This window comes from Labeo rohita, chromosome 19 (assembly GCF_022985175.1).
Source record: "Labeo rohita strain BAU-BD-2019 chromosome 19, IGBB_LRoh.1.0, whole genome shotgun sequence".
Lineage (NCBI taxonomy): Eukaryota > Metazoa > Chordata > Actinopteri > Cypriniformes > Cyprinidae > Labeo > Labeo rohita.
In genome coordinates, this window is record NC_066887.1 from 22,271,017 (window position 1) to 22,295,827 (window position 24,811).

At 37.3% G+C, this 24,811-nt stretch overlaps 2 protein-coding genes across 2 annotated transcripts; one reads left to right on the plus strand and one right to left on the minus strand.

Moving 5' to 3' along the window:
- The first annotated feature begins 9,795 nt into the window (after window positions 1-9,795).
- Window positions 9,796-13,059, plus strand: tril (TLR4 interactor with leucine-rich repeats). Its single transcript, XM_051136202.1, has one exon. The coding sequence runs from the start codon at window positions 10,017-10,019 to the stop codon at window positions 12,285-12,287; it is 2,271 nt and encodes a 756-aa protein (XP_050992159.1). The 5' UTR covers window positions 9,796-10,016; the 3' UTR covers window positions 12,288-13,059.
- Window positions 13,060-13,811: 752 nt separating this feature from the next.
- creb5a (cAMP responsive element binding protein 5a) lies at window positions 13,812-23,682 on the minus strand. Its single transcript, XM_051137525.1, has 11 exons — window positions 23,560-23,682; window positions 22,387-22,457; window positions 20,945-21,038; window positions 19,898-20,001; window positions 18,747-18,940; window positions 17,818-17,881; window positions 17,623-17,703; window positions 16,789-17,094; window positions 16,491-16,712; window positions 16,280-16,379; window positions 13,812-15,184 (listed from the first exon to the last, which is right to left on the minus strand). Exons 2-11 carry the CDS (start codon window positions 22,438-22,440, stop codon window positions 15,048-15,050), a joined length of 1,356 nt encoding a protein of 451 aa, XP_050993482.1. The 5' UTR covers window positions 22,441-22,457; window positions 23,560-23,682; the 3' UTR covers window positions 13,812-15,047.
- Between the last annotated feature and the right edge of the window lie 1,129 nt (window positions 23,683-24,811).

The following is a 24,811-nucleotide window of genomic DNA, read 5'->3' on the forward strand; positions in this document are numbered from 1 at the left end:
GATAGATAGTTGTGTATAGGTACATAGATAGATAGATGATGCAGATTTTTAGTTTCAAATCTATAATTTTATAGATAGATAGTTGTGTATAGATAGATAGATAGATAGATAGATAGACAGATAGATAGTTGTGTATAGGTACATAGATAGATAGATAGATAGATAGTTGTGTATAGGTACATAGATAGACAGATAGACAGATAGATAGATAGATAGATAGATAGATAGATAGATAGATAGATGTGTATAGGTACATAGATAGACAGTTGTGTATAGGTACACAGATAGATAGATAGATAGATAGATAGATAGATAGATAGATAGATAGATAGATAGATAGTTGTGTATAGGTACATAGATAGATAGATAGATAGATAGATAGATAGATAGATAGATAGATAGATAGATAGATGCAGATTTTTAGTTGCAAATCTATAGATAGATAGATAGTTGTGTATAGATAGATAGATAGATAGATAGATAGATAGATAGATAGATAGATAGTTGTGTATAGGTACATAGATAGATAGATGTGTATAGGTACATAGACAGATAGATAGACAGATAGATAGATAGATAGATAGATAGATAGATAGATAGATAGATAGATAGATAGATAGATAGATGCAGATTTTTAGTTGCAAATCTATAGATAGATAGTTGTGTATAGATTTAGATGGATAGATCTAGATTATATTTTGTAATAATTATGTTTTGTTTATGTCTTTTAATTTCATTATTCTGAATGTCTCTAAGAATGCTGATTTGCTTATATATTGTGTTTGTAAAGACTGAGCAGAGGCTCTTTGCTGGGTGGCCTGCAGGGTCAACCTGGGGTCATCTGAAAGACAGATGGAAATCTCCAGGTTTCAGAAGATGACTGGATGGGTCAGAAGGGGAATGTTCAGGAATGCAACTCCAGTTATAGTTTCTATGCACCAGCAAACGACACGGGAAGTTAAGCCAAGGAATGCCATCTGAAATAGTCTCTGCTCCCTGTGAGGTGGTACCGGGTACAGTGAGGAATGTCACCCATAACAGTTTCTCAGTTTTTGAGTGCATATGTGAAACGAAGAGAAAGAATGAGAGTGAGAAGAAGAAAAAAGGAAATATCCAGGAATGTGGTTTCCACAGTATCAGTCAACACTAAGATAAAGAGAGAGGCTGTACAGGAAGAGTTTGCAAAATATCTGTGTCACCAGCCCTGTCGCATACTTGGGGGACTCCCTCTCTTCCACAGGGATCGAAACCACACACACTGCACATGCTAGCCACATTACATGCAATTGATATGCACTGCACATAAGGTAAATAAAGAGTTGTGCAACATACATGTTTAGAAAAACTACACGTTTCTAGCAAAACTGTATATTCATACAGAGTGAGTGTTTTGTATTGCCAAATATTGCTAAATTATATACATACATACATTTTAAGAGATATCTATGTACGAACACACACATAAAATGTGCACACATTGATATTTGATTAGAGGTAAAACATTCACATGAGAACGAGAGCGACATACCAGTCTTTCAGTATTGAGGAAACTCAATACTGAAATACAAACAAACCCACTGAATGATTTCACTAAATCACTTCACTTCTGCATCCATCTATCGCTTGATCGATCAGTCTAAAACCTTTAGATCTATGTATCTATGTATCTATCTATGTATCTATCTATCTATCTATCTATCTATCTATGTGTCTGTTTTTTCTTTCTTTCTTTCTTTCTGTCTAACTATATTGGTTTCATTTTCAAGTAGTGTTGGGCACTTTCTGGTTGTCAAATTTTGTGGAACATGTTTATTGTTAATATATTATATTTAAGAGGAAGTGACATAATACATCCACAAAAAAATACCTCAAGACCAGTCAGTTAAAACTAAAGGAAAAACTTGCTCAGAAAGATGAAGTTAATGTGTTTGTTTGCAGCTGCTGCTTTAATATTTTGTATAAAATGCAATAAAATGCATAAAAAGTGTGTGTGTGTGTGCATGTATGTGTGTACCTGGTATTTATCACGTTATGAGGGACCAAACAGGCTTTAAAAATCATGCAGAATGAGTTTTTTTGAGAAAGTAAATGTGTGCACAGTCTCCTGTGAGTGCTAGGTTTAGGTATAAGGTAGCTGTAGTGCGATAGAAATTAAGGTTTGTACAGTATAAAAACCATTACGCCTATGAAATGTCCCCATAAAACATGGAAACACAACATGTGTGTGTGTGTGTGTGTTTCTCAGTGTATACTTTTCAAACATGCTCCATTCAGCACTGGCCTGCACAATGCATTGCTGAAGTAGTAACAGGTGCATCATTTAGTGTTTGCTTCGAGGTGTTTTATTTCAAATGGACTATCAAAACAAAAAGGCCTTGGCTGAAATATGGTTAATATGTCATCTCTCTCTCTTTCTGTGTGACCACTCCCTCTCTCTGCCTTTTCTCTCTCTTTCTCTTTGAGCTTGAGAGAGTAAGAGAGGACAGAGAAAAACAGCCTGTTGAACTGGTAGAGTGGGTCTCCTCATTCAGAAACACCAATTTATCTCACTGTACAATGTGCTTACTCTGTGAATGTGTGTGTGCATACGTGTGCGTGAGTCATCTGTATTTTTGCATGCTCACCCGCTAGTGTATAGTTGTTTCACCTTGTGTCTAAAAATGAATGAGAGCTGGGCAATTTTTAATGGAAAAAAGAGCATAAAATGTACATGAAATATTTACGAATATGTCATAAATCAAATAAGCAAATTTGTTAAACTCATCATGTGAACTCTTTGTGCAGACAACCAGATGCACCCAATGAAGCACAAGAAGCTCTTTGGATAATAGTAAATTTGGGTTTTGAACAAATTTGTGTTAATGCAGCTTGAGTGCTGTTGTTATTAAAGCAAATGCATTCTGAAATTAATCATTTTTACTTAAACAAATTTAAATGTTGATAATGTCACTTAATGTCACAATGTAACGAAATAAGGTCACAATGTAACGAAAAAAGAGCGTTTTACCCTTCCGTGCATATTTTTTACATTGTCCTGTCATTTCTATGTTAAGACCATTGTCGTTTAAATAGCTGTTTTCACAACAAAAACACAACAGTTCTTGTTCACATGAATAGCAGTTGAGTTTGGAAGCACCACATAAAGCAAAAACATCATCGGCAGCTGTTTTTTTCTTACAAAACCTTAAAGATGATTATAGCCTAATGTTTTGTCAGGCTCAACCACGTTAAATGTACACAATACTACAAAACAACCAGCAGATGGCGCTGCGCGCATTTACTCATGCACTGGCAGAAGGAACAATAACATCTTGAAGCTTGTGTTCTTTTTGATTCTTATCAGCATTATTAAACCCTCACATTTGTTTTAGCTATTCTTGCGTGCGTGTGTGTGTTATCTAGAAAGAGTAGAGATTAAAGGAATCACATCAGCGTAATGATGGGGAACATCAAACTCACAAGAGCTGCTTACATTCCTCTGTCTCACACACACTCGGTTTCTTTCTCCCCCCCCCTGCATCTCTCTTGGTGTAAAGGTTTTAATTTTTTCCAGATGTAACCCTTTACACTGGCAACACTCAGGAGAACAACGGATACTTCTCTCTAAACCATCTGTGGCTGACCATTACAAGGTTGATGGTTTGTTTCTTCCACGCCTTACAAACGGTACAGTATTTGCGTAAAACAAAAACAGCGGTAAAGAGTTTAATACCGTCATGAAACGTAACATTAAATCACTGTGACCAGTAGGTGCTGTTATGGTTAGACTACTGTTGTTTCACTGTTTACCGACCACTGTGACATGAGAGACAGAAGTGTGTTTTATCAGCCACAGTTCACAGCCACTGAGACCTTTGAAAATTGGGGCAAAACTCTGGGAAAATTTTGTGTAGTTTCAGTGTTAGGTAAATAGACGTTAGATTAGCGCCATGTTTAATTGTTGACAGAAAGAAAAGGAGGCTGTCAGGGAAAGTAGCCCACAGCGCGTTCAGTGGATTGTAATGTGCGATTGTTTAGCTCTACAAAACATATTTTATATATATATAAAAAAAGATAAAACAGTTTTGAAAAAAGTGAATTGCAAAAATTACACTTTTAGGACCTTTTTTTTAGGACCCACTTTTTCCTCCGTAAGAACGACCGCGGCCTTTGTAAATTGTATGGGTCTGGTTTCCATCTCATCTGCTTCCAGCTATTTTTAGCTGTACAAAACTACTATCTTAATGTTTTATCTTAATTATGAACACACTGGTTTGTAGTGCAAACAGTTTTATCATTTACTAAGCATTTATTCTTTTCGTTATTTCCCTAGAGTGTTTTCACGACGTGTCATTGGTCGCCATATTGGCTGGACACTGAACGTAAACAATGCCACTGAACTGAACGAAACTAGCATATTTTGCTGATTATTGCTGCTGAAAATAGTCAATTATTGTCATGTTATGGGCATAGACTGTAAAAAATATGGACGTAGTGTCCGTGACTTCACCCGTAGGTTTCTGAAGAGCATTTTTGAAGCTCTTAGTGGGCAGGAGTCTGCGGTCGCCATCTTGGAATCGCGTCACTGCACGTCACTCCCGGATGATCGAAAATGGGCAAAGAGGCGGGACGTGGGTGGAGCTGGTTGCTGAAACCACGCCCACATAGAGCAACGGTGGTGACAGCAGTGGCAATCCACCTGTTACTCAAGTGGCCACGCCCTAAATTATGCAGAACTTTAAGGCTTAATATAATTTAAATGGATGTGTTATAAAAAAATTCACCCCCCCTTACAGTTGTCATGAAGGGTAAAATTAGCTATATAGACCAAAACCACTTTTTGTACCAGGCTGTAAACATATTTTTTTCTGCTGTAAAGTTGGGCATTTTAACATGGGGAGTCTATGGGATTGACCAGTCGATGGATTGCAGTTTTAGTCACTTCCGCGTCGGCTTCAAGAGGGAGACTGCACAAAGTTATAACAAATCAAGGAGTAGAGTGCAAAAAACTGTTAGGTTAATATCTTAATTAATACTGCTTGTACATATCTTTACCACCTATTAACTTGACTAGTGTCAAAATATTGCACCCTTTCCTGCTTACAAGGCCATTCTCTATATAATTTAGCAGCTTCCACACATTTGTTCAGTGGTTTAGACAGCATAAATTAGCAGAACAACGTATTCAGTAGTACATTGACTGTGCAATCCATGTCTGACGTCTTTCCGATGTTGAATCAAGATACCTTCTGATATTCATTCATGTTTATTTTGACTACGTGCCGCTCGAACTGAGGTGCTACAGTGATCTATCACAAGACATTAAAGAGCCACAAAACGGTATTTATTGTTTGAATTTCTTAAAAAATTACAAAATTAGAAAACTGCGACTTTTTATACCAAATGTAACCTGCTCTGTCTTGTCTGTTGGTGCTTTGTCAGTTTTTTACATAATGTGTGGCATGAACACGCTATGGCTTGATGGACATAGCTACAGTAACGTAGGGGTCAGTTATGGCATAAATTTAGATTTTTGAGTGAACTATCAATGGCCATGATGTTAAAAGATACCCAAGGACACACATACACACTCACTGTAAGCATAATAGTGACGTAAGTTAATTTTTGCCTGTTTTACTTTCTCAGCAGGTTGTCAGAACTAATAAGATTTGTGCATTGACTCCACAAATGTACACAGGCTCATACTGTGTAAAGGGCAGTAGAGAGTTAAAGTCTGTGCAGCAGATCTAGGTTAAAGAACTTAATGACCCAACCAGCTGCTGCTCATGTCAACCCCTCAAATCTCTCTTTTCCTTTTCTCCCCCCTTTTCTCTTGTTCTCACGAATACCGATACAGAGATATACATAGTTGCAAGAGCTGCAAAATCTTGAAGACAGACAAGAATATAAAATAGTTAATTTATCATTACTTTCATTTGTCACAAAGGAGTACAACAAATGCCCATGTGCATATGAATGGCTTATTGTACTGTTAGAAGAGGCTTGGGATATTATCATCTTGCATTTGGTTTTTAGGGTGAATGAGTGACGTTAAATAAGCGATGTGTTTTCATGGAAAGCTGTTGTTCATCAATAAGGCAGCATGTGTTTCCAATAGGCAACCTCCCTGCTTTCTCAGAGAGGGTGAACGTTACTAAGAGACCTGCACCCCCATGAGAGAGAGAGACTAAAAATGAGATGTGTTTAAGTGTGTGTACGCATATATGTTTGTGCTGTGAGTTGTAGCAACACTATGAAAATTAATTCCAAAACAAAACTGTACAGATAATTTACTCACCCCCTTGTCATCCAAGATGTTCATGTCTTTGTTTCGTCAGTCGATAAGAAATTATGTCTCTTGGGGAAAACATTTCAGGAGTTATCTCCATATAGTGGACCTCAATGGTGCCCCCAAGTTTGAACTTCCAAAATACATTTTAAATGCAGCTTCAAATGACTCTAAACAATCCTAGGCAAGGAAGAAGGGTCTTATCTTGCGAAACGATCTGTCATTTTCAGAACAAATTTACAGTTTATATAATTTTTAACCTCAAATGCTCATCTTGTCTCGTCTCTGGGATACGCATGTGAACTCTGTGTAATCCAGGTCAATACAGTCAGGGTATGTTGAAAAACTCGAAAAAAGGCGTTTGATCTTCTTTGCATGTTCATGTTATAAACACTGGTTCATTACTTCTGCAGCGATGTAGGACGATTTTGAAGTTAGGGAAGAAAACGAGATGGGGAAGAAAACAAGTTTTTTGACATACCCTAACTGTATTAACTGAGTTCACGCAGACGTAGTCAAGACGAGCGTTTGAGGTTAAACAAGTATACAAATTGTCAATATGTTTCGAAAATAACCAATTGTTTTTCTAGATAAGACCCTTTTTCCTCAGCTCATTTAAAGCCATTTGAAGCTGCATTTAAACTGTTCAAAAGTTCAAACTTGGGGGCACCATTGTAATCCACTATATGGAGAACATTCCTGAAATGTTTTCCTTAAGAAAGATAATTTCTTAACGACTGAAGAAAGAAAGACCTGAACATCTTGAATGACAAGGGGGTGAGTAAATTATCTGTAATTTTTTGTTCTGGAAAAAATCCTTTAAAGTCCTTTAAAGAACATTTTTGGAGGTTCTTATTAGGTTGTCACACAATAGCACCCTGTAACATTTTGAGAATGTTAGAAGATGGTTGCAGCAACCTGAAAAGAACTTTCCTAGAACACTCAGAATTTGTTTCCAAAAGATTGAACCATGTGCTAACATTTGGGGAACACTCTGTTTTTTTGTACAAGTGTATATGCATGTGATATGATTATTTTACAGTCGGCATAGTGATGCTAAAACACTCTGATTAGAGACTTGAAAACCATGTGCATCTCTGGCAACAAGCACTCTGTTACACATCCTGTCTTTTTTATTCTCCATCTGTCTCTTTCTTCTCATAGTCTCTTTCCCCTTGGTCCTTTTTATTATTTTCTCCTCCTTCTCTCTCTTTTCCATATCTGTTATGCTCTTTCCATTCCTTGCTCGGTTGTGCAATTTTCGAGGCTTATACCACATGGTTTCTTTCTCTTTCTCCCCTCTTTTTCTCCTTGATCGCATGCTGTTTATTCTTTCCAGTGTAACTTGAATTAAGCCAGTTGTGTTGTCTTGGAAGTTCATTTTGTGTACACACAACAGTTTTCTATAACATGGCTTATAGTGTGTGTCAGCTGACAAATTCATTTGAGAACTAGACAGGAAATGACCCCTCGGGTGTGGGGGTTCCTCATCGGAAACACACGCATGCATATACATCTCAGTGTGCAGAGAAGCTATACAAGTATGTTTGTCTATGCATTTTTCTCTTTCTGTTTGTTTCAAGACATTGCCATTTTAGCATAGAACTCATAACACCAAATGTGCCAATCAGATCACTGCTAACCTATAATTTCTTTGCCAAGTAAATTATGTTGTTGTTTTTTTCAGATCTAATCAGCAGTCAGAAATAATTATCAACACTGTTCACTTCAGCCCTCCTCCACGCTGAATGTTTTGAGCTAAAGGAAATATGAAACATCTGGACCTTTCACTTAGTTGAGTGGACGTTATTTACTATGTTCTTGTTGGATTTAGAAAAGTAATGAAGAACTGAATTATTCCACGATAACTTTTCTTTGACATGCTATTTCTTTGCTAATATATAACACATATAAATTCTAGGCTTTTGCACTTGAGTGAAGTCTACCCCACGCACCCAAGAGAGCTTGCTCCTCAATCCTTCCCACGACCTGGCACGCGGCCTGAGACAGAAATTTGCTCTGAAATTCCCTTTCTTTACTTTTCTATTTTTCTCTCTGTCGGTGCTTTTTAAACAAGCAGTGAAGTCCAAGATTGAGTCCTGTGGGACCTTCGTGGGAAGAACGTTCATTTGCTTTTTTCTTGCACACGTGTAGAGCAAATCAGTTCCATTTTGAAAATATAAAAGAACTCAATCATTTTCTTGATGTTCCGTTCTAGTTTGCTTTTTGTTTTTTCTTACTGCAACGCTAGTAGCACACAACAACCAGTGTTGTCCGATTCTTAGAATGACTCCTAGAAACCAGTTTGTTAAAGAGCAGGTCATATTGTATTTTAAAGTGTCCTAATATTGTGTTGGAGTCCCAACACAATCAAGGTCAAAAAACATTAGAATTTTGTCAGAATATACATTTAATATTAGAATCATTTTGCAGTGATTTCAAAACGATTTGTTCGAACTTTGAAGCAGTTCTGAACCGCAGGGCTGTAAATCCCTCCCTTCCATAAGCCTACCCTACTCTGATTGGTCAGCTGGCCAAGTCTGTTGTGATTGGTCTTTCCGTATATAATGCAAGCGAATCGTGCCCACAGCTTAAGTGTAGTTGCTAAACTGTAAACATTTCACAAAACAATAATAGTGGATACATTAGCCGAGTGTTAACGTGACTAACTGAAAAAATAACACAGTTTGTAAACCAAAATTTGTCTACATTCTTTTTTATTAAACAAAGTAATTAGAACAAGGACAGTCTTCTGTCTTCTCTGCTTCTTCTCGACATGATGTAAACACACTAACTAACAGAAGTGCTTGTGGGTAGGTCAGAGTGTTTGTATTTTTGCTGGCAGGCGGGGAATATGCTAATATATTACTGAGTGATGTTAAGGCGTTAAGGCGATTCTGAGTTGACTCTTTCTTTGAGAGACAATATCTTTATTTATCATGCACTTTTTTAATTAACAATTTTGCAGACTGTTTACATTAAAGGATAGCTACACTACAAACTGCAAAAAAGATACTTTTCGAAAACCAATATGACCTGCTCTTTAAGGTGAGTAAAAAAACTCATTAATGACTTGCTGATTCTGATTCACAAGTCATTAACTTTCAGCTGGTCTGTCTAAAATGTTTAAACCATTAGTGCTAGGCCTATTTCATAAAATTAATGAATGAAATATCAATATCAATTTCTTTTAGCATTTTCATTTCAGAATTTTTAAGGACAATAGTTTAAATTGGATTTATACTTCCTCTAAAAGTTTGTAAAATTGTTAAAGGGCAGTAAATGTAATAGGCATTGCATTTAATTTCTCCCCGTATTCTAATTATTCTACAAGAAGAATTAAAAGAATCTTTAATGCATCCTAAGGAATTGTTCATCTGAATCAGGATCTGTATATCAGATTATATACACCAGTGTGTATGTCGTTTAGTAACTGCAATGTCCACATCTGGAGTGGAGTGGGGCGGGCTGATCCGTGCCTGAACTCAAAGATGACTATGGTGTGTGTGTGTGTGTGTAATCTGCAACAGATGACTTCTTGGGGGATGAGAGGGAAATGTTTCCTCGGCTGGAGCCACATCAGCTTGCACCGATTGTAGCTAAAATTCACTATCCATTCGCCCTATAGGTAATCTAAATGTCTGCACTCGGGCGGCATTGCATCTGTAAAGCTTCAATTCCTGGCGAGGAAGAACTGGACTGAAACAAAGGAATGCACTGAGTAGCTTGTTATTTGCTCATCACTGGGATGGCATATTTTCTCTGTAACTTTCTTTTGTTCGGCAGTGGAGCGCTTTTATTCTTCGCGCCTGGTTGGGCCATTTGCCCCGAGCGATGTGAGTGCCAGCAGGCGCAGCATATCCTCTGCGCAAACCGTGGTCTACGCGCGGTGCCCAAAGCGCCGCAGGTGGAGAGCGCAGGGGACGTGCGGGTTCTCGGTCTCGCGGGAAACTTTATTCACAATCTCAGCGCGTTCGACTTAATGCGCTACGGAAACCTAATCAGGCTAAATCTCCAGTTTAACCAAATAAGGAATATACACCCGAAAGCGTTTGAGAAACTCTCGATGCTGGAGGAACTATATCTGGGCAACAACTTAATCTCCACAATACAACCCGGGACTCTACAGTCGCTGAAAAAACTCACAATATTATATAGCAATAACAACGAAATCAAGGAGTTTGTTTCCGAACCTTTTAGCCATTTAAATAGTTTGGTCAAACTGAGACTTGATGGAAACTTACTTGAGTTTTTAAAAGAATCCGTCTTCAAAGGGCTGACAAATTTAATGTTTCTGCACTTGGAATCGAACCAGCTTCGCCATATTGACCGCAATGCTTTTGCGCGGCTCGGCAAACTGCAGTTTTTAAACCTGTCAGATAATAAACAAACAGAACTGCGTGATATTTTCATGTTTTCCCATCTCAAGTCACTTACTACTCTTCTAATAGCAGGCAACCAGATAAGGCACATTGGAAATCACGTCTTTCAGAACTTGAAAAAGCTAACGAAACTTTCCTTGAGCCACAACAAGATATCAAAGCTGGACAACGAAGCGCTCAAGGGGCTCGTACGCGTTAAAGAGTTCAAAATGGACAGGAACGAGCTGACTGAGATCCCGGCTGGTCTGCTAGACCCGCTCGAGCGCATCGAACACCTCGACTTCAGTGACAATCTCATATCTCGCGTGGACCCCGGCGCTTTCAGCCACCTTTCACATCTAAAAATCTTAAAATTGAAAAACAACCGTCTTGTAAATCTCTCCGGTGGAATTTTCGCCACAAACGGCGTTTTGTTTCACGTAGAACTGAATGGAAATAACTGGACCTGCGACTGCCGGATGGAGAAGCTCAAAAGTTGGATGACGCATGCGCATTCTCAGGGAAAGCTGTTGACTGTGTTTGTGCGCTGCCTTCACCCCCCGGTGCTGGCGGGAAAATACTTGGACTATGTCAGCAACTCCCAACTAGGAAATATGAGTGCTTATTGCAAATCAGAACCTCAGCCAATGGAGAGCCGTGCAGCAGTAGTAGAGTCACCGCTTCTCAAGGAGGAAAGAGAGAAGCGAGAAGGTGAAAAACATGGAGGTGTTGGTGTCCAAGGGGATGAGGGGGAGCAAGGGCTTGTGACAACACTAGAAAGAAAGAAGAAGAGGAAACTAGTCAGCTCAAGGCCAAGACCCACAGCTGGGAAAATAGGGAATGGCTCCTTATCTGATTTTCCGACGACAATGGCTACAACAGGAATCAACCACAGCACCTTTGCTTGGGCTCCGCAGGAGCAGTTCAACCTGCCTTTACAAGACAAAGCCAAACATCATGACTCAAGAATTGAAGTGATCACTGACGCATGTCAATTCAACCGTCACTCCATTCTGAATGTTAGCGTGGAAGACGTTACTTCCAGTACAGCCACAGTGCGCTGGAGCACAGCTCCTGACTTGGAATTAGTTCATGGGAAAGAACTTCTCTTTCGGGTTTTATTTGACCGTTTCGGCCATGCTTTCCGCTTCCCACGCTATGTTTACACAGATGGGTCCGACCGGGCGGTGACCCTCCAAGAGCTCCGCCCAGACTCCACCTACATCACCTGTGTGGAGAGCGTAGTGGGTGGAGGTTTGTGCCAGGTTGCCCCCAGAGATCACTGCACTGGATTTGTCACACTTTTGCCCTCGGTGACAAGCGAGATTAACCTACAGCTCATCACAGTAGCAGCCCTGGCGGCCAATGCACTGCTCCTTCTTCTGGTGGGCGGAGTCTGGCTGGGGCGTGTGTTGAAAAGGCGGATCAGAAGCAGGAAGTCATCCGCTCATGCACATGTACGTCACATGTACTCAACCAGACATCCTTTTCGCTCAACCGTGGCCACAACTTGTGTCTCTTCTGAATTCAGCGGTTACCAGAGTGGCAGACAACTGGCTGAAGACGGTGACCTTATCCAGTTCCCCGGCGACCGCTTCTTTGACAACAGCCATGCACGAAGAGATGATGATGTCATAATGCTTAGATACTCAGACTGAAAAGTAGTGTGTGAAAATAATAGACATTTGTGGCAAAAAAATCATTGAGTAACCACAAAAACTCTGCAAATATTTTTCTTTTTTTTTTCATCTTTTCTTTTGATTGATTGTCTAGGCCTCAGCTGCTGGTTGGCAGAATTGCTTGGTTTTTGGCACGAATGTATTTCTGTCATTGTAGATAATATATTACTTATTTACCCTGTACAGATATAATGCAGTATTCCAGGCATGTATATCAATTGTAACCTGGGACCACAAAACCAGTCATAAGGGTCCATTTTCTGAAATTGAGATTAATCTGAAAGCTGAATAAAATAGGCTTTCCATTGATGTATGGTTTTATTGCTAGGATAGGACAATATTTGGCTGAGATACAACTATTTGAAAACCCAGAATCTGAGGGTGCAAAAAAATCTAAATGTTAAGAAAATCGCCTTTAAAGTTGTCCAAATGAAGTTCTTAGCAATGCATATTACTAATCAAAAATTAAGTTTTGATATATTTATGGTAGGAAATTTACAAAATATCTTCATGGAACAAGATTTTTACTTAATATCCTAATGATTTTTGGCGTAAAAGAAAAATCAATAATTTTGACCCATGCAATGTATTGTTGGCAATTGCTAGAAATATACCTGTGGTATGACTGGTTTTGTGGTCCAGGGTCACAACTGGTGAGGTACAGCACAGGAAAAGTCTTTTGACACATTTTATACATTTCACTTTTATGGTTGTTTTTGATGTTGTTTTAATAAATATATAGTCATTATTAGTGACTGTGTAATGGTTTCCATGTATTTTTCTTTATAATTAATTCAATTTAGACATCTACATTTCCACAGCAGACCATTCCTTACGAAATGTAACCATGGTTTTACTACAAATGAAACACAAAAACACTATGGTTAAACCATGGTAACCACAAATTAACCATGGATTTGCTACACTAACAATGTCGTTTAACAATGGTTATACAAAATGATAATCAATATGCCCAAAACCACAGTTATTACACTTTTACTACAACAAAACAATAATTAATTTTCGTAAGGGTCAGTCAGGTTTAGACGCCATATTGAATTTTTACGCGGATGAAAACGAAGCTGTGAAGGATAGGCCTAATATTGTATGATATACCACATAATTTTAACAACTATTGAATTTGCCTACCTAAGTTTTCCCCCTCAGAAATACATTCGCTATGTTGATAAACAACAGTACAATTTACTAAATGCACTGTACATCTATTCATCGTAGCCTCGTTTTAACTCATGTCAAAAATTGGCGCTACCCTGACGAAAAGGTCTATACAAAACTGCTACATTAATACATAAATCTCACCATAAGATGGCGCAATAAACCACATTTCACAAAACTTGGACTGCAACACTTTCAAGCCACATTTCAGTGTCAACCCTGAGAATAAAACAGCAAAAATATAATACACTAAAGGCAGCAGTTGTATCAAAGCATTATAAAGTTAATAGTTTGAACCATGAAAAAAGAGATCAAAAGAGATGGATATAGATATTAAGTGCTTTTAATTAAAAATGGCCACAAATGTGTACAAAAATAGATAAATATTTCAAAAAAACCTGTACATGCATAAAACAGTTTAAACCTGCATAGTTAACAAACAATCATTTTTTCCCACATTGCCTAGATTGACAATTCCATTACACAGAATGTATAGCCATGTAAATGCTTTATCTAAGCTTATTTTTTCATAAGAGATGGTACACATGCTTGCATGTCATTTCCAGGAAATGCCAGTATTGACATTTTGATTGTCGCTGAGCCAGTTAGTGTGAAATGATTGCTATGCTGTATTATTTTAGAAGAATACTGTAAGACATTCAGAGTGCCATGAGTGTGATTAGTAATACATGATTCTTTTACTGTCATGATTCTGATGTTGGCTCTGTCTATATAAAATAAGCTGCATGTTATTCTATAAATCCGAAATTCACACATGATCCTCTAAGCGCTTTCTTAGGTAATGTGATACCTGATAATTCACCAAGAGGCCTCTTATAATATTTACAGCGAAGACAAACATGTAACAATCAGCTTTAGCTGCATCATCATAAATTTATAAAACTAGAGATTCCTATTTACAATTACAAATTTACAACTGCCCTGATTCAATGCATTTCACACGGCCTTGCCATTAGTTTCAGGATTTAGCGCACACAGCTGTCACTGAAGCTATCAAAGCGTTTACACTGAAAGTGGCCAAAAACAAAACAAAACACACATATACACACAAATGTGCACACATACTCTAGGAGTAAAACTAGATGAGTGTCCCTGAGAAAGATCGGCTATAAAAAAGCACGAGGAAGAGTGTGAGAAGACAAAAAGGGAGGGTGAGAGACAGCTTTGAGAATAAGAAAACTAAATTTAATGAGGGTAAAAGGACAGTTTGTTTTCCAACACTGCAATGAATCACAGTGAGGTAAAATAAAACATGGAGAAATCCTTTTGACCCTCGGCTGATTACCTGAGATGTCAAGGGCCACAAATATAAACAGACTTTTCATTTAATTATTCTAATTCAACATTTCACACATATATGTGATGCATACATTCCCTTTTAGTCATAAATCCAAGTTTAAAACACTGGATTAAATATTTTACTGTTCTGTTTTGCGTTTGCAGTGACGGGTACCTGTTTGGTCGTAGGTGCCCTGACCATATGGCTCTAAAGAAGGGTCATATTTCTGTGTTCTTATCGGTTTCTGTCCATGTAGAAGCATGTTATAATTGTGTGTTGCCAGCGGGGTGTGAGTGTGGGGTGAGGTGAGCATGTGGTAAATTTGAACTTGATGTTGAGATGCTGTTGTGTTGGATGGCATGTTGCTGGACCGGGCTTCCTGTTGGACTACCTACTCCACCTAAACAGAAATAAGAAAGAAATCAATCAAAATAAGAAATTTTTAATATACAGTTAAGGTCAAATGTTTACATACAACTTGCAGAATCTGCAAAATGTGAATTTCTCATACAAAATGTATGTATATTTTTTTATTTAGCATTGATTTGAACAAGATATTTCACCTAAAAGATGTTTACATATAGTCTACAAGAGAAAATAATGTTAGCCCTGTTCAAAAGTTTACATACGCTTGATTCTTAATACTGTGTTGTTACAGAAGGTTCAAACGCTCACTGATGCTCCAGAAGGAAACACAATGCATTAAGAGCCAGGGGTGAAAACTTTTGAACAGAATAAAGATGCGTATATTTTTCTTATTTTGCCTAAATATCATATTTTGGTCATTTAGTACTGCCCTTCAGAAGCTACAGAAGATACTTACATGTTTTCCAGAAGTGAAGACAAAATAAGTTTACCCTGATCTTCAAATTCAAAAAGTTTTCACCCCCCCATCTCTAAAATCCATCGTGTTGCCTTCTGAAGCATCAGTGAGTGTTTGAACCTTCTGTAATCGTTACATATGAGTCCTTCAGTTGTCCTCAGTATGAAAAGATGGATCTCAAAATAGTACGGTCATTGTTGGAAAGGTTTCAAATGCACAAAAATGCTAAAAAACCAAAGAATTTGTGGGACCTGAAGGATTTTTGTGAAGAGCAGCAAACAGTTTAACTGTACAGGCCAAACAAGGGACTCATGAACTATCGCTAAAAAACCACACAGCTGTGGATCATTCAGGTAAGAACACAGTATTAAGACTCAAGTGTATTTAACTTTTGAACGGGGTCATTTTTATTATAAATAAATCTTTACTATTTATTTTTCAATTAATTTTTTCTTTGCATTATTTAAATATATAATTTAGCATTCCTAATTGTCATATAAATAATTGGTACAGTGTAAAAAATCATAGTGACCAAAAACATGCATAATTTTTAATTTATTATTATTTTGGGGTGAAATATGACTCAGACATGTCTTTCACAGGTTTTAATGAAATATCTACACTAGTATGTGTGAGAAAGCAGGAGAGATTGAGAAAATGATTCACACTTACTCTGGTTTTCTCGCTGTCTCACAGAAACAGGACAGTCTTTATGTGCAAGAAGAATTTGCTTCAGTTGAGTGACTTCTGTCCTCAGTGATGTCACCTCATTCTAAGAGAAGACAAACACATATACATAAACAAAGCGGCAAATGCAAGAATCTACCATGAGCGTTCAGTTGTGTTTAAAATCGCAAGGTAGGTTGTGTGTGTGTAAATGTACCTGCAGCTGTAAGTTAGTGTGTGTAAGTTCCTCGGCCTTCCTCTCCAACGACATCACCCAGACCTTTCTCTTCTGTCTGCACCGTGTGGCAGCAGCCCTGTTTCTCTCCAGAAACTTCCTTCTGCGCTCATCTGGGTCTTCCTCTGCTGTCCGTCGGCGTCTGGCCGTGGGCGGCTGTGGAGGAGATTGCGGGCAGGGGGTATGGTTTGGTGTGGATGACATCTATAAAACATAAACGTTATGTTAAATATTGCAATAGATTGATCAAAAACAGTAAAAATCAGAGTTTGACCTAGACCTGTGTAGGTATCGGCTGATGTGAAAGGGGAGGGGGGGTCTGGTGGGTGGAGCCATGATGCAAATGAGCAGGTGGAGAGTGGTGAGCATGGCTGTGATGTGATTGGTCCTGACTTTGATGTTGATGTGCGAGCCTTTGTGGTGATTGGCTGTGGCAGTGCTGCTGGTATGCGTGATGATGAGATGAGGATTGTAAATGCGACAGTGGGTGCTGTTGTGACGACATCATCTCCATCATGTGGCAAAGAGGATTCTGACTGCCATTGGAAACCGCAGGTTGGCTGTGGGCTGGTATGACCTTTGACCTCTGAAGGATTAGAGACGGGGAGAGATGGGTCAGAATGGCTCCGGGGGTCACTGTCAACATCATTGTCATGTAACACTGTGGCTAATTCACGCTATTTAAATAGGGCAAGATTGGCTTTACCAACTTTTACAGGGAACCATGTGTTTTTAATTTCTACATCTAAGGTTTCCTGTGTGTGGTGATTGTTTGCGATGGTAAGATTACTTGGCACTTTTAAGTTTTTCAAAACACAGGGAATCTACAAAGACGTCTTTGAAAAGTCTGATGATAACCAGGTCAAGCTGAAACCTTTGAAATTCAATCCCCTCCACTTTCTGAAGAGAAAGAGTGTGTGTGTGTGTGTGTGTGTGTGCATAAATGCTGCTTTTTTAACAAGCAACATTGCATGTGTCTAAATTGGATAACTCAATCAAGATGTCTACATTAGTTACAAAGCACTGTGGCATTATAACCCCTGACTTGTAATGTTTCTATAGAGACATCATAATTCTGTATCCATGGAGTCAAATCATTAGTATGCGGCTGTACCTGAAGGGAGGAGCATGAGCCAGAGGGGGTGGGGCCTGGTATGCCAATCATACTAGAGTTCATTGACAACTGCGCCTCCATCTGTCATTTTTAAAAACATGAAGTTATTAAACGATGCAATAAGAAAAAGAGGTATTATTTCGATTAATATTTTACTTTGCTGATTGGCTTTGAAATGCTTCCAGGTCTACTTACATTCATGGCTGATGTCCCAGGCAAAGCATTTGTCTGTCTACTGTGCAGACAACTGGGTGCAGATCTGTAATGTTAGAGGGATTAGCAGAGAACAAAAGAAAAGTAGAACACAGGTTAGGAAGTTTACACAGGGCTGCTACAAAATGTGAAAAAAGTAAATACAATTTACACTGGCAAATTCTGTGTAAGCATGTAATGCTGCATTAAAGGGATAATTCACCCAAAAATGAAAATTCTGTTGTTCCAAACCTGTAAGACCTTTGTTCATCTTCTGAACACAAATTAAGATATTTTTGATGAAATCTAAGAGCTTTCTGACTCTGCATAGACAGCAATGCAACTACCATGTCCAAAACCCAGAAAGGTAGCAAGGACATCATTAAAATAGTCCATGTGGCACCAGTGGTTCAACCGTAATGTTATAAAGCTACGTGAATACTTTTTGTGCACAAAGAAATCATAAATAACAACTTTATTCAACAATTTCTTCTCTTTTGTGTCAGTCTTCAACATGCGTTCACGAGAGTACCACGACACATCAATGTCCTTATTACCTTTCTGGGCCTTGAACGTGGTAGTAACATTGCTGTCTGTACAGGGTCAGAAAGTTCTTGGATTTGATCAAAAATATCTTAATTTGAGTTCCAAAAATGATTGAAGGGTTTGAAATGACATTAGGGTGAGTAATTAATGACAGAATTTTCTATTTTGGGTGAATTATCCCTTAAAAGACCAAAATATTTTGGGTCTCATAGTATTAGAGATAGATATAGCACTGCGTTGCATTAAATCTTTTTGACTTGTTACAATGCATACAATTTGTATCCTCCAAATATCTGTGTAAAAGCACTTTTCAGTTCAAATCTTGACCTTTAATGGGAAAATGAGAATATGGGGGTATTTTGGTAATGATAAATGGTAATACTCACTGTTTGTTTGAAGTGGAGTATGTGGCAGTGCATTGAGATTGAGGCTGTGAGCAGTGCGTGTGGAGCTGGTTCTGGTTGAGATGAGCCAGAGCGCACTGCTGCTGTTGCTGAGGTTGAAACTGATGATGTTGACTATGCTGAGACTGTGTCTCAGTGTGAGGCTGGTTCTGACCTGGCGCCTGCACAGGAAAGTTCTACAAGCAAGAAAATATCAGAATTTAGGAAGCACATATATGCAAAATATTCTATTAATATTTTTACAAATACACTACCAGTCACAATGGTAAGGTTTTTATTGTTTTTTAAAAGAAGTCTCTTCTGCTCACCAAGCCTGCAATTATTTGATCCAAATGACAGCAATTTTTTTTTCAATATATTTAATATATTTTAAAATGTAAATTATTCTTGTAATTTTTAGACATTTTAGCTGAATTTTAGCATTATTCCAGTCATACGATCTTTCAGAAATCATTGTAATATTTTGATTTGCTGCTCAAAAATATTTTTTATTATTATTATGTTGAAAACAGCTGAGTAGAATTTTTTCAGGTTTCTTTGATAAACATAAAGTTCAGAAGATCAGCATTTATCTGAAATAGATTTTGTAACATTATAAATTTCTTTATCATCACTTTTGATCAATTTAAAGCATCCTTACTAAATAAAAACATTAATTTCTATAATTTCATTGCCAAAAAAAAGTAACGATGCTGAAAATTCAGCTTTAAAATCACAGGAATAAATTACATTTTAAAATATATTCAGATTTAAAAAAAAAACAGTTATTTAAAATAGTAAAACTAGTTCAAAAATTTTTACTGTATTTGCTGTACTTTGGATCAAATAAACGTAGGCTTGGTGAGCAGACGAGACGAAATCTTACTGTTGAAACATTTTGACTGGTACTGTATATTAAGAAATGCTTCTTTTCCTTGCTCTGTCTTGCCCGTGTGTGTAAGTGTATATGAAAACTGATATTTAATACTCCTAATCTGATCCTCTGATAATCTGAGCTTGATTTTTCCTACTACAGTCCACATGAACAAACACAAGCAAGTGCAGAATATTTACTACTACTTCACACAACATAGACTATATGCAATTATTTATTCACATTTGTGTAAGCTTTTGAAACATGCATTTCCTCTCACCGGTTTGGTCTCCTCCTCTGCCCGTGACTGGTTAAGCTCCAGGTCAGTAAAGAGGCCCACTTCCTCACAGTCCCGTAAGAAACGGGTTGGAGTTGGAGTCTGATCTGCAGATAAATAGAGAGTACATGTTTACCACAAATGCAAACAGCATCAGATTACACACACAAAATTCCACTGGCAATATATATTAAAAACACAATAGAGATTTTTATTAATTAAGGCACATTTCATTCACAACAGTAATTCAAAGTGATTTACATAAAAATAATAATAAAATAGTCATAACAAGTGTATAAGAAATGAAAATAACAATGAACAATAAAAAATAAATATTGAAAAAATGTAAACACACACACATATATATAAGTTGTTTTATGTATGAAAACAAATATGAAAATGTGTATTTATCTATATTTCTATGGAACATAGACTAAACACATGTAAACTGAGGAGGCATAGGAAATTTCTCAAGGTCAAGGAACAAAAACTTTAGATCAGTAGATCGATATCAAGTAACCTCCAGGCATTCTAAACAAATGTAGAGAAACTAGCCCTCTTCTCAATGTCATGAGCGGAACTTGTCTAAAGTAATCTTCTGGCATGCTCAAAAATGTTAAAAATTAACCCTGTGTCATAAACATGAGCCTGATTTTGCTCTTGTTGTTTTGGTAATTTAGGGCTAGTCTAAACTAAACTGCTTTTTCTAAGCTACTATGAAAGGGGTCAGAAGGTAAAGTCCTTCTTTTGTTTTTTATGTAAATGTTTCTGTCGCTGCAATGATGGCTCACAGACCCCAGAGGTCAAGGGTCAGGCTGATGTTTACATGTCAGACATTGGGTTTCCAGGGTAACAGACATGTCTAAAACCTAAATTAAAGGAGATGGAGAGCGTGACCTATCATGACACACGTTTGCTTTTCACAGGCTCTTGTATTACTGACCTGCGAGTTGTAGGTTGATACTCTTTAGCTGCACAGCTTTATTAGTTAGTAATAATAAAACATTACCCTTTGATATGAGTGGGTAATGTGTGCTTTTGAAAGCTTACCTGAAAGCATACTGTCACACTTAATAGAAGGGAATTTTAGGGTCATCTCATGTTTGTGTCTGTGAATAATTAGGTGATCTTCTCTTTGGAAGCGCTACAAGAACAAGAAACAAGGCAGGCTGTGACAATGGTGAATTACATAAAAGATAAACATTTGTTCCAATATGAATCATAATCTTTCAATAGTAATTAATTGTGAAATGTGAATCAATGTAATTGATGGATAGAACTTGACAGCATACACACTCAAAAAAATTCAGCCTGCTAGATCATTTTATTGGGTTCTTTTTAATATTTTTACAGAGGTGCTGGGTAGTTTTCTTCACTCTAAAAAAATGCTGGGTTATTTTTTTAACCCAAATGCTTTTTTTTTTCTGGGTTATTTTATTGTTTTTTTTTTGCTGGGTAGTTTTTCTGTAACTAAGCTGCTGGGTCATTTTTAATGGGTTATTAAATATTGGGTTATTTTTTCTACCCAACCCCAAATTTTATTTAATTTATTAAGTCTTTATTGTGCTGTAAATGATATTGTTTTATGCAATGCAACATACAAGGATGAGATATCTGTCAGCTGCTCAGCAGTGGTCATTTCGCATGATGGAAACGCCTTTTGCCTTGCATAACATAAATCGATATTATTCATTATAATAGTGAATTTAACTTGTTAAACAGAACATTAACATGTTAAAATATGTTCTGTAATCTCAGTACTGTTTGTTCATGGTCAGGCTATGGAGTCAGTCACGGCATCTTTCAGCTACAAATGAAACGTGAGGCGGTGGTCTGAGGTTCGTAGTTCCCCTAGCAAACAGCAGCCCATTAACGGCTTAGTTTTCACCGACACACTGGCACGAGAACTAGCACTATTTCTGTGAAAAGTGATTACAGAGAACGGCTGAATACACTTAAATTAAAATGCTACTTTTAAATGTTACATTTTTTATTTCTAAAAATGATTGTTAAATGAGTTTAAATGTCTGTAATATTGTAAACTATATTGTATTCACTGAAATAAATTTTTATTTGTCTTATATTTTTGTCCATGGGTGTTCTTGCTTAATGATAAATGTTCATGTTTTGATTGTTGTTGCCTCTATAATTCTGTGTGATTTTTAATTTTTAATTTTAAAATAAAATTTAAAGTTAAAATTATTTTATTTGCATTTTATTTTTTATTTTCCAGTCATTTTAAGCCAGCAATTTAATAATTTTTAAACAATAGTAGACTTAAATAAAACAACATGCTAGTAAAAACATTTAACCCAACCAGCTAGGTCAAAATAACCCAGCATGTGTTCTGTCCAATAGTTACCCAGTGCTGGGTTGCCAAATAACCCAAGTTGGGTTGTTTTTAACCCAGCATTGTTTATAGTGCATATAACCCATAGTTGTAGCTTAAACAATATTACAACTATCAGTAAAACTACACATCTGTTACATACCTGTGAGCATCCAGGAGCAGTGCATACATATGGCCTGTCCTGATCAACATTCATCACTGAGATCTAAAAACCTAAACATACATAAACACACACATGCACACAGACATACAAACACATGCACACAAAGGAAATGACATTATAAAGTGCTCATGACAGACAGACAGTTATAAATAACACCTAAGCAAAAACAGTGTCAAATACAGATTAATTATTTTAATTTCTCAGTCTATCTATCTATCTATCTATCTATCTATCCTACCTATGAAACAATATGAAACTATGAAACCGAACCTATTTGTATTTCTTTCAGTTCTCTATATTTTGCTCACATTTCCCTCTTTGAGTTCTCTTCTGTACGTGCTCTCTGTATATGATATTACATCATAGTCGCGCCTTATAAAAAAGATCCTGCTACTTGCCCGGTCACTCATAACGTGAGCATTCCTCTAGTCATGACATCATCATTTAGTTCAGCCGGGGCGAGAGTTTGAATTGGCAAGACGGGTCTACGGTGCTAATGCCAACCGGCCTGCAGAATGACGTAATGGCGAAACCGGAGGACTCACGCGGTGTCACGAATTTTACAAACCCAAACAACCTGATCAGACACCCTACCCGGGGCAATAATGTGTCATTTTAGCGAAGAGGGAAAAAAAAAAACATCGTAAAGTTGTCTGAATCACTGTGGAGTATGCGTGATGGGAAATGTCGTACAGGGTGTATATGGAAAAAATAATAATTTATGCAAATACTTATGCTCTCAAAACAGGCACACGTGTGCGATATAACATTTAAGCATATGGAAAATTAAAAATAAAGACTTCGAACCGCTACCTGTCAAACTGCCATTCCCCTAAAACGCGTTGTTGACAAGTTTGTTGACAGTCTTAACTAAAAACGTACGGACATTTCACAAAAGAGTCAAAACCTTATATATTCTACTACTAATTTTATCTGTTTGTTTGGTGGTGTCACACCCCCCTTAAACGGGCAGTTTACGAACATTTCAATGGAAACCGGCACTTTGACAGATACCAACTTGACAGTAAAACAACAAACAACAGCAACAAAAATCCCTACAACACTGTACAAGACACGCGTTCCGTTTGTGTTGTGAGCTAAGTGTGAAATCGCATTCACAAGCTCGAGTGTAAAACAGTAATACTAACTTACCTAAACGCACGCAGACTGAGACTAGCAACGCTCCTCGCGCTGGGACGAAGCACGCTGAAGTGAAACGCGATTACAATATGATCTATTTACAGAAGCATTACATCACCTCGCGGTGACGTCACGTGGGATTCCTGAACTTCTAAATCATTGCGGTCCGCTTTTTAAAAAGAGGAGGGGTTTCAGACCGCGCGCACCCGCCCACCGGAGGATGAAGCGGGCGTCCGATGCGGACATTGGCGCGTTGAGGGGAAAAAGGGAAGAGGGAGGCGCTTCTCTCGGTGTGCGTACTGCGCCAACAGCTGTCTGGAGCGGTGCGCGGGACGGTCCCGATTAGCGAATGGTGCGTGATGATAGAGGGAACAGAGAGAAAGTGGGCATGTATAAGCGTGTTAGCCGTTGGTTTACAACGTTTAATTACAAACTGTTCCAAGCCATTTGTTTGTTTTTTAGGTGGTCAACGATACAGACTGCATGCTTTCTTTTCCTTCTTTTTCTATGTTTACTATGTAACCGGAAAATACAATCACACTACAAACCAAACAGGCAAACATAAAGTAACTTTACTTAATGTAGATTTACTCAATGAGATTTTGTAATGTGAGTCAGACTGTTATTTATTCAAAACTGGGGGTCTGTAAATAAAATAGAAATATATCTTTAAAAATATATACACTACCAGTCAAAAGTTTGTGAACAGTAAGATTTGTAATGTTTTTAAAGAATTCTCTTCTGCTCACCAAACCTGCTTTTTGAAATTCAAAATGCAGCAAAAACAGTAATATTGTAAAATATTTTTACTATTTAAAATATCAGATTTTAATATATTTAAAAATATTATTTTTTCCTACATTTTCAGCATCATTACTCCAGTCTTCAGTGTCACATGATCCTTCAGAAATCACTCTAATATGCTGATTTGCTGTTCAAGACACATTTTTATTATTATTATCCATATTTAATTCTCTGATGAATAGAAAGATCCAATAAGCAGCATTTATCTGAAACTAAAAGCTTTGGTAACATTACACACTATACCATTCAAAAGACTGAAGTCAGTATAATTTATTTATTTATTTATTTTTTGGAAAATAAATTATAGAAATCAATACTTTTATTTAGCAAGGATGCTTTAAAATGATCAAAGTGGTGATAAAGATGTTTATAATGTTACAAAAGATTTGTATTTCAGATAAATGTTGTTCTTCTAAACTTTCTATTCATCAAAGAAACCTGAAAAAATTCTACTCAGCTG

What these genes read in the sequence shown, in the direction of transcription:
- tril (XM_051136202.1), top strand. Translation starts at nt 10,017, where the DNA reads ATGGCATATTTTCTCTGTAACTTTCTTTTGTTCGGCAGTGGAGCGCTT.
- creb5a (XM_051137525.1), bottom strand. Translation starts at nt 22,440, where the DNA reads ATGAATGTTGATCAGGACAGGCCATATGTATGCACTGCTCCTGGATGC. An exon ending in GCTCATGCTCCTCCCTTCAG is followed by an intron (nt 17,095 to 17,622) that starts GTACAGCCGCAT and finishes CTAATCCTTCAG; the next exon opens with AGGTCAAAGGTCATACCAGC. An exon ending in ACACTAACTTACAGCTGCAG is followed by an intron (nt 16,380 to 16,490) that starts GTACATTTACAC and finishes GTCTTCTCTTAG; the next exon opens with AATGAGGTGACATCACTGAG.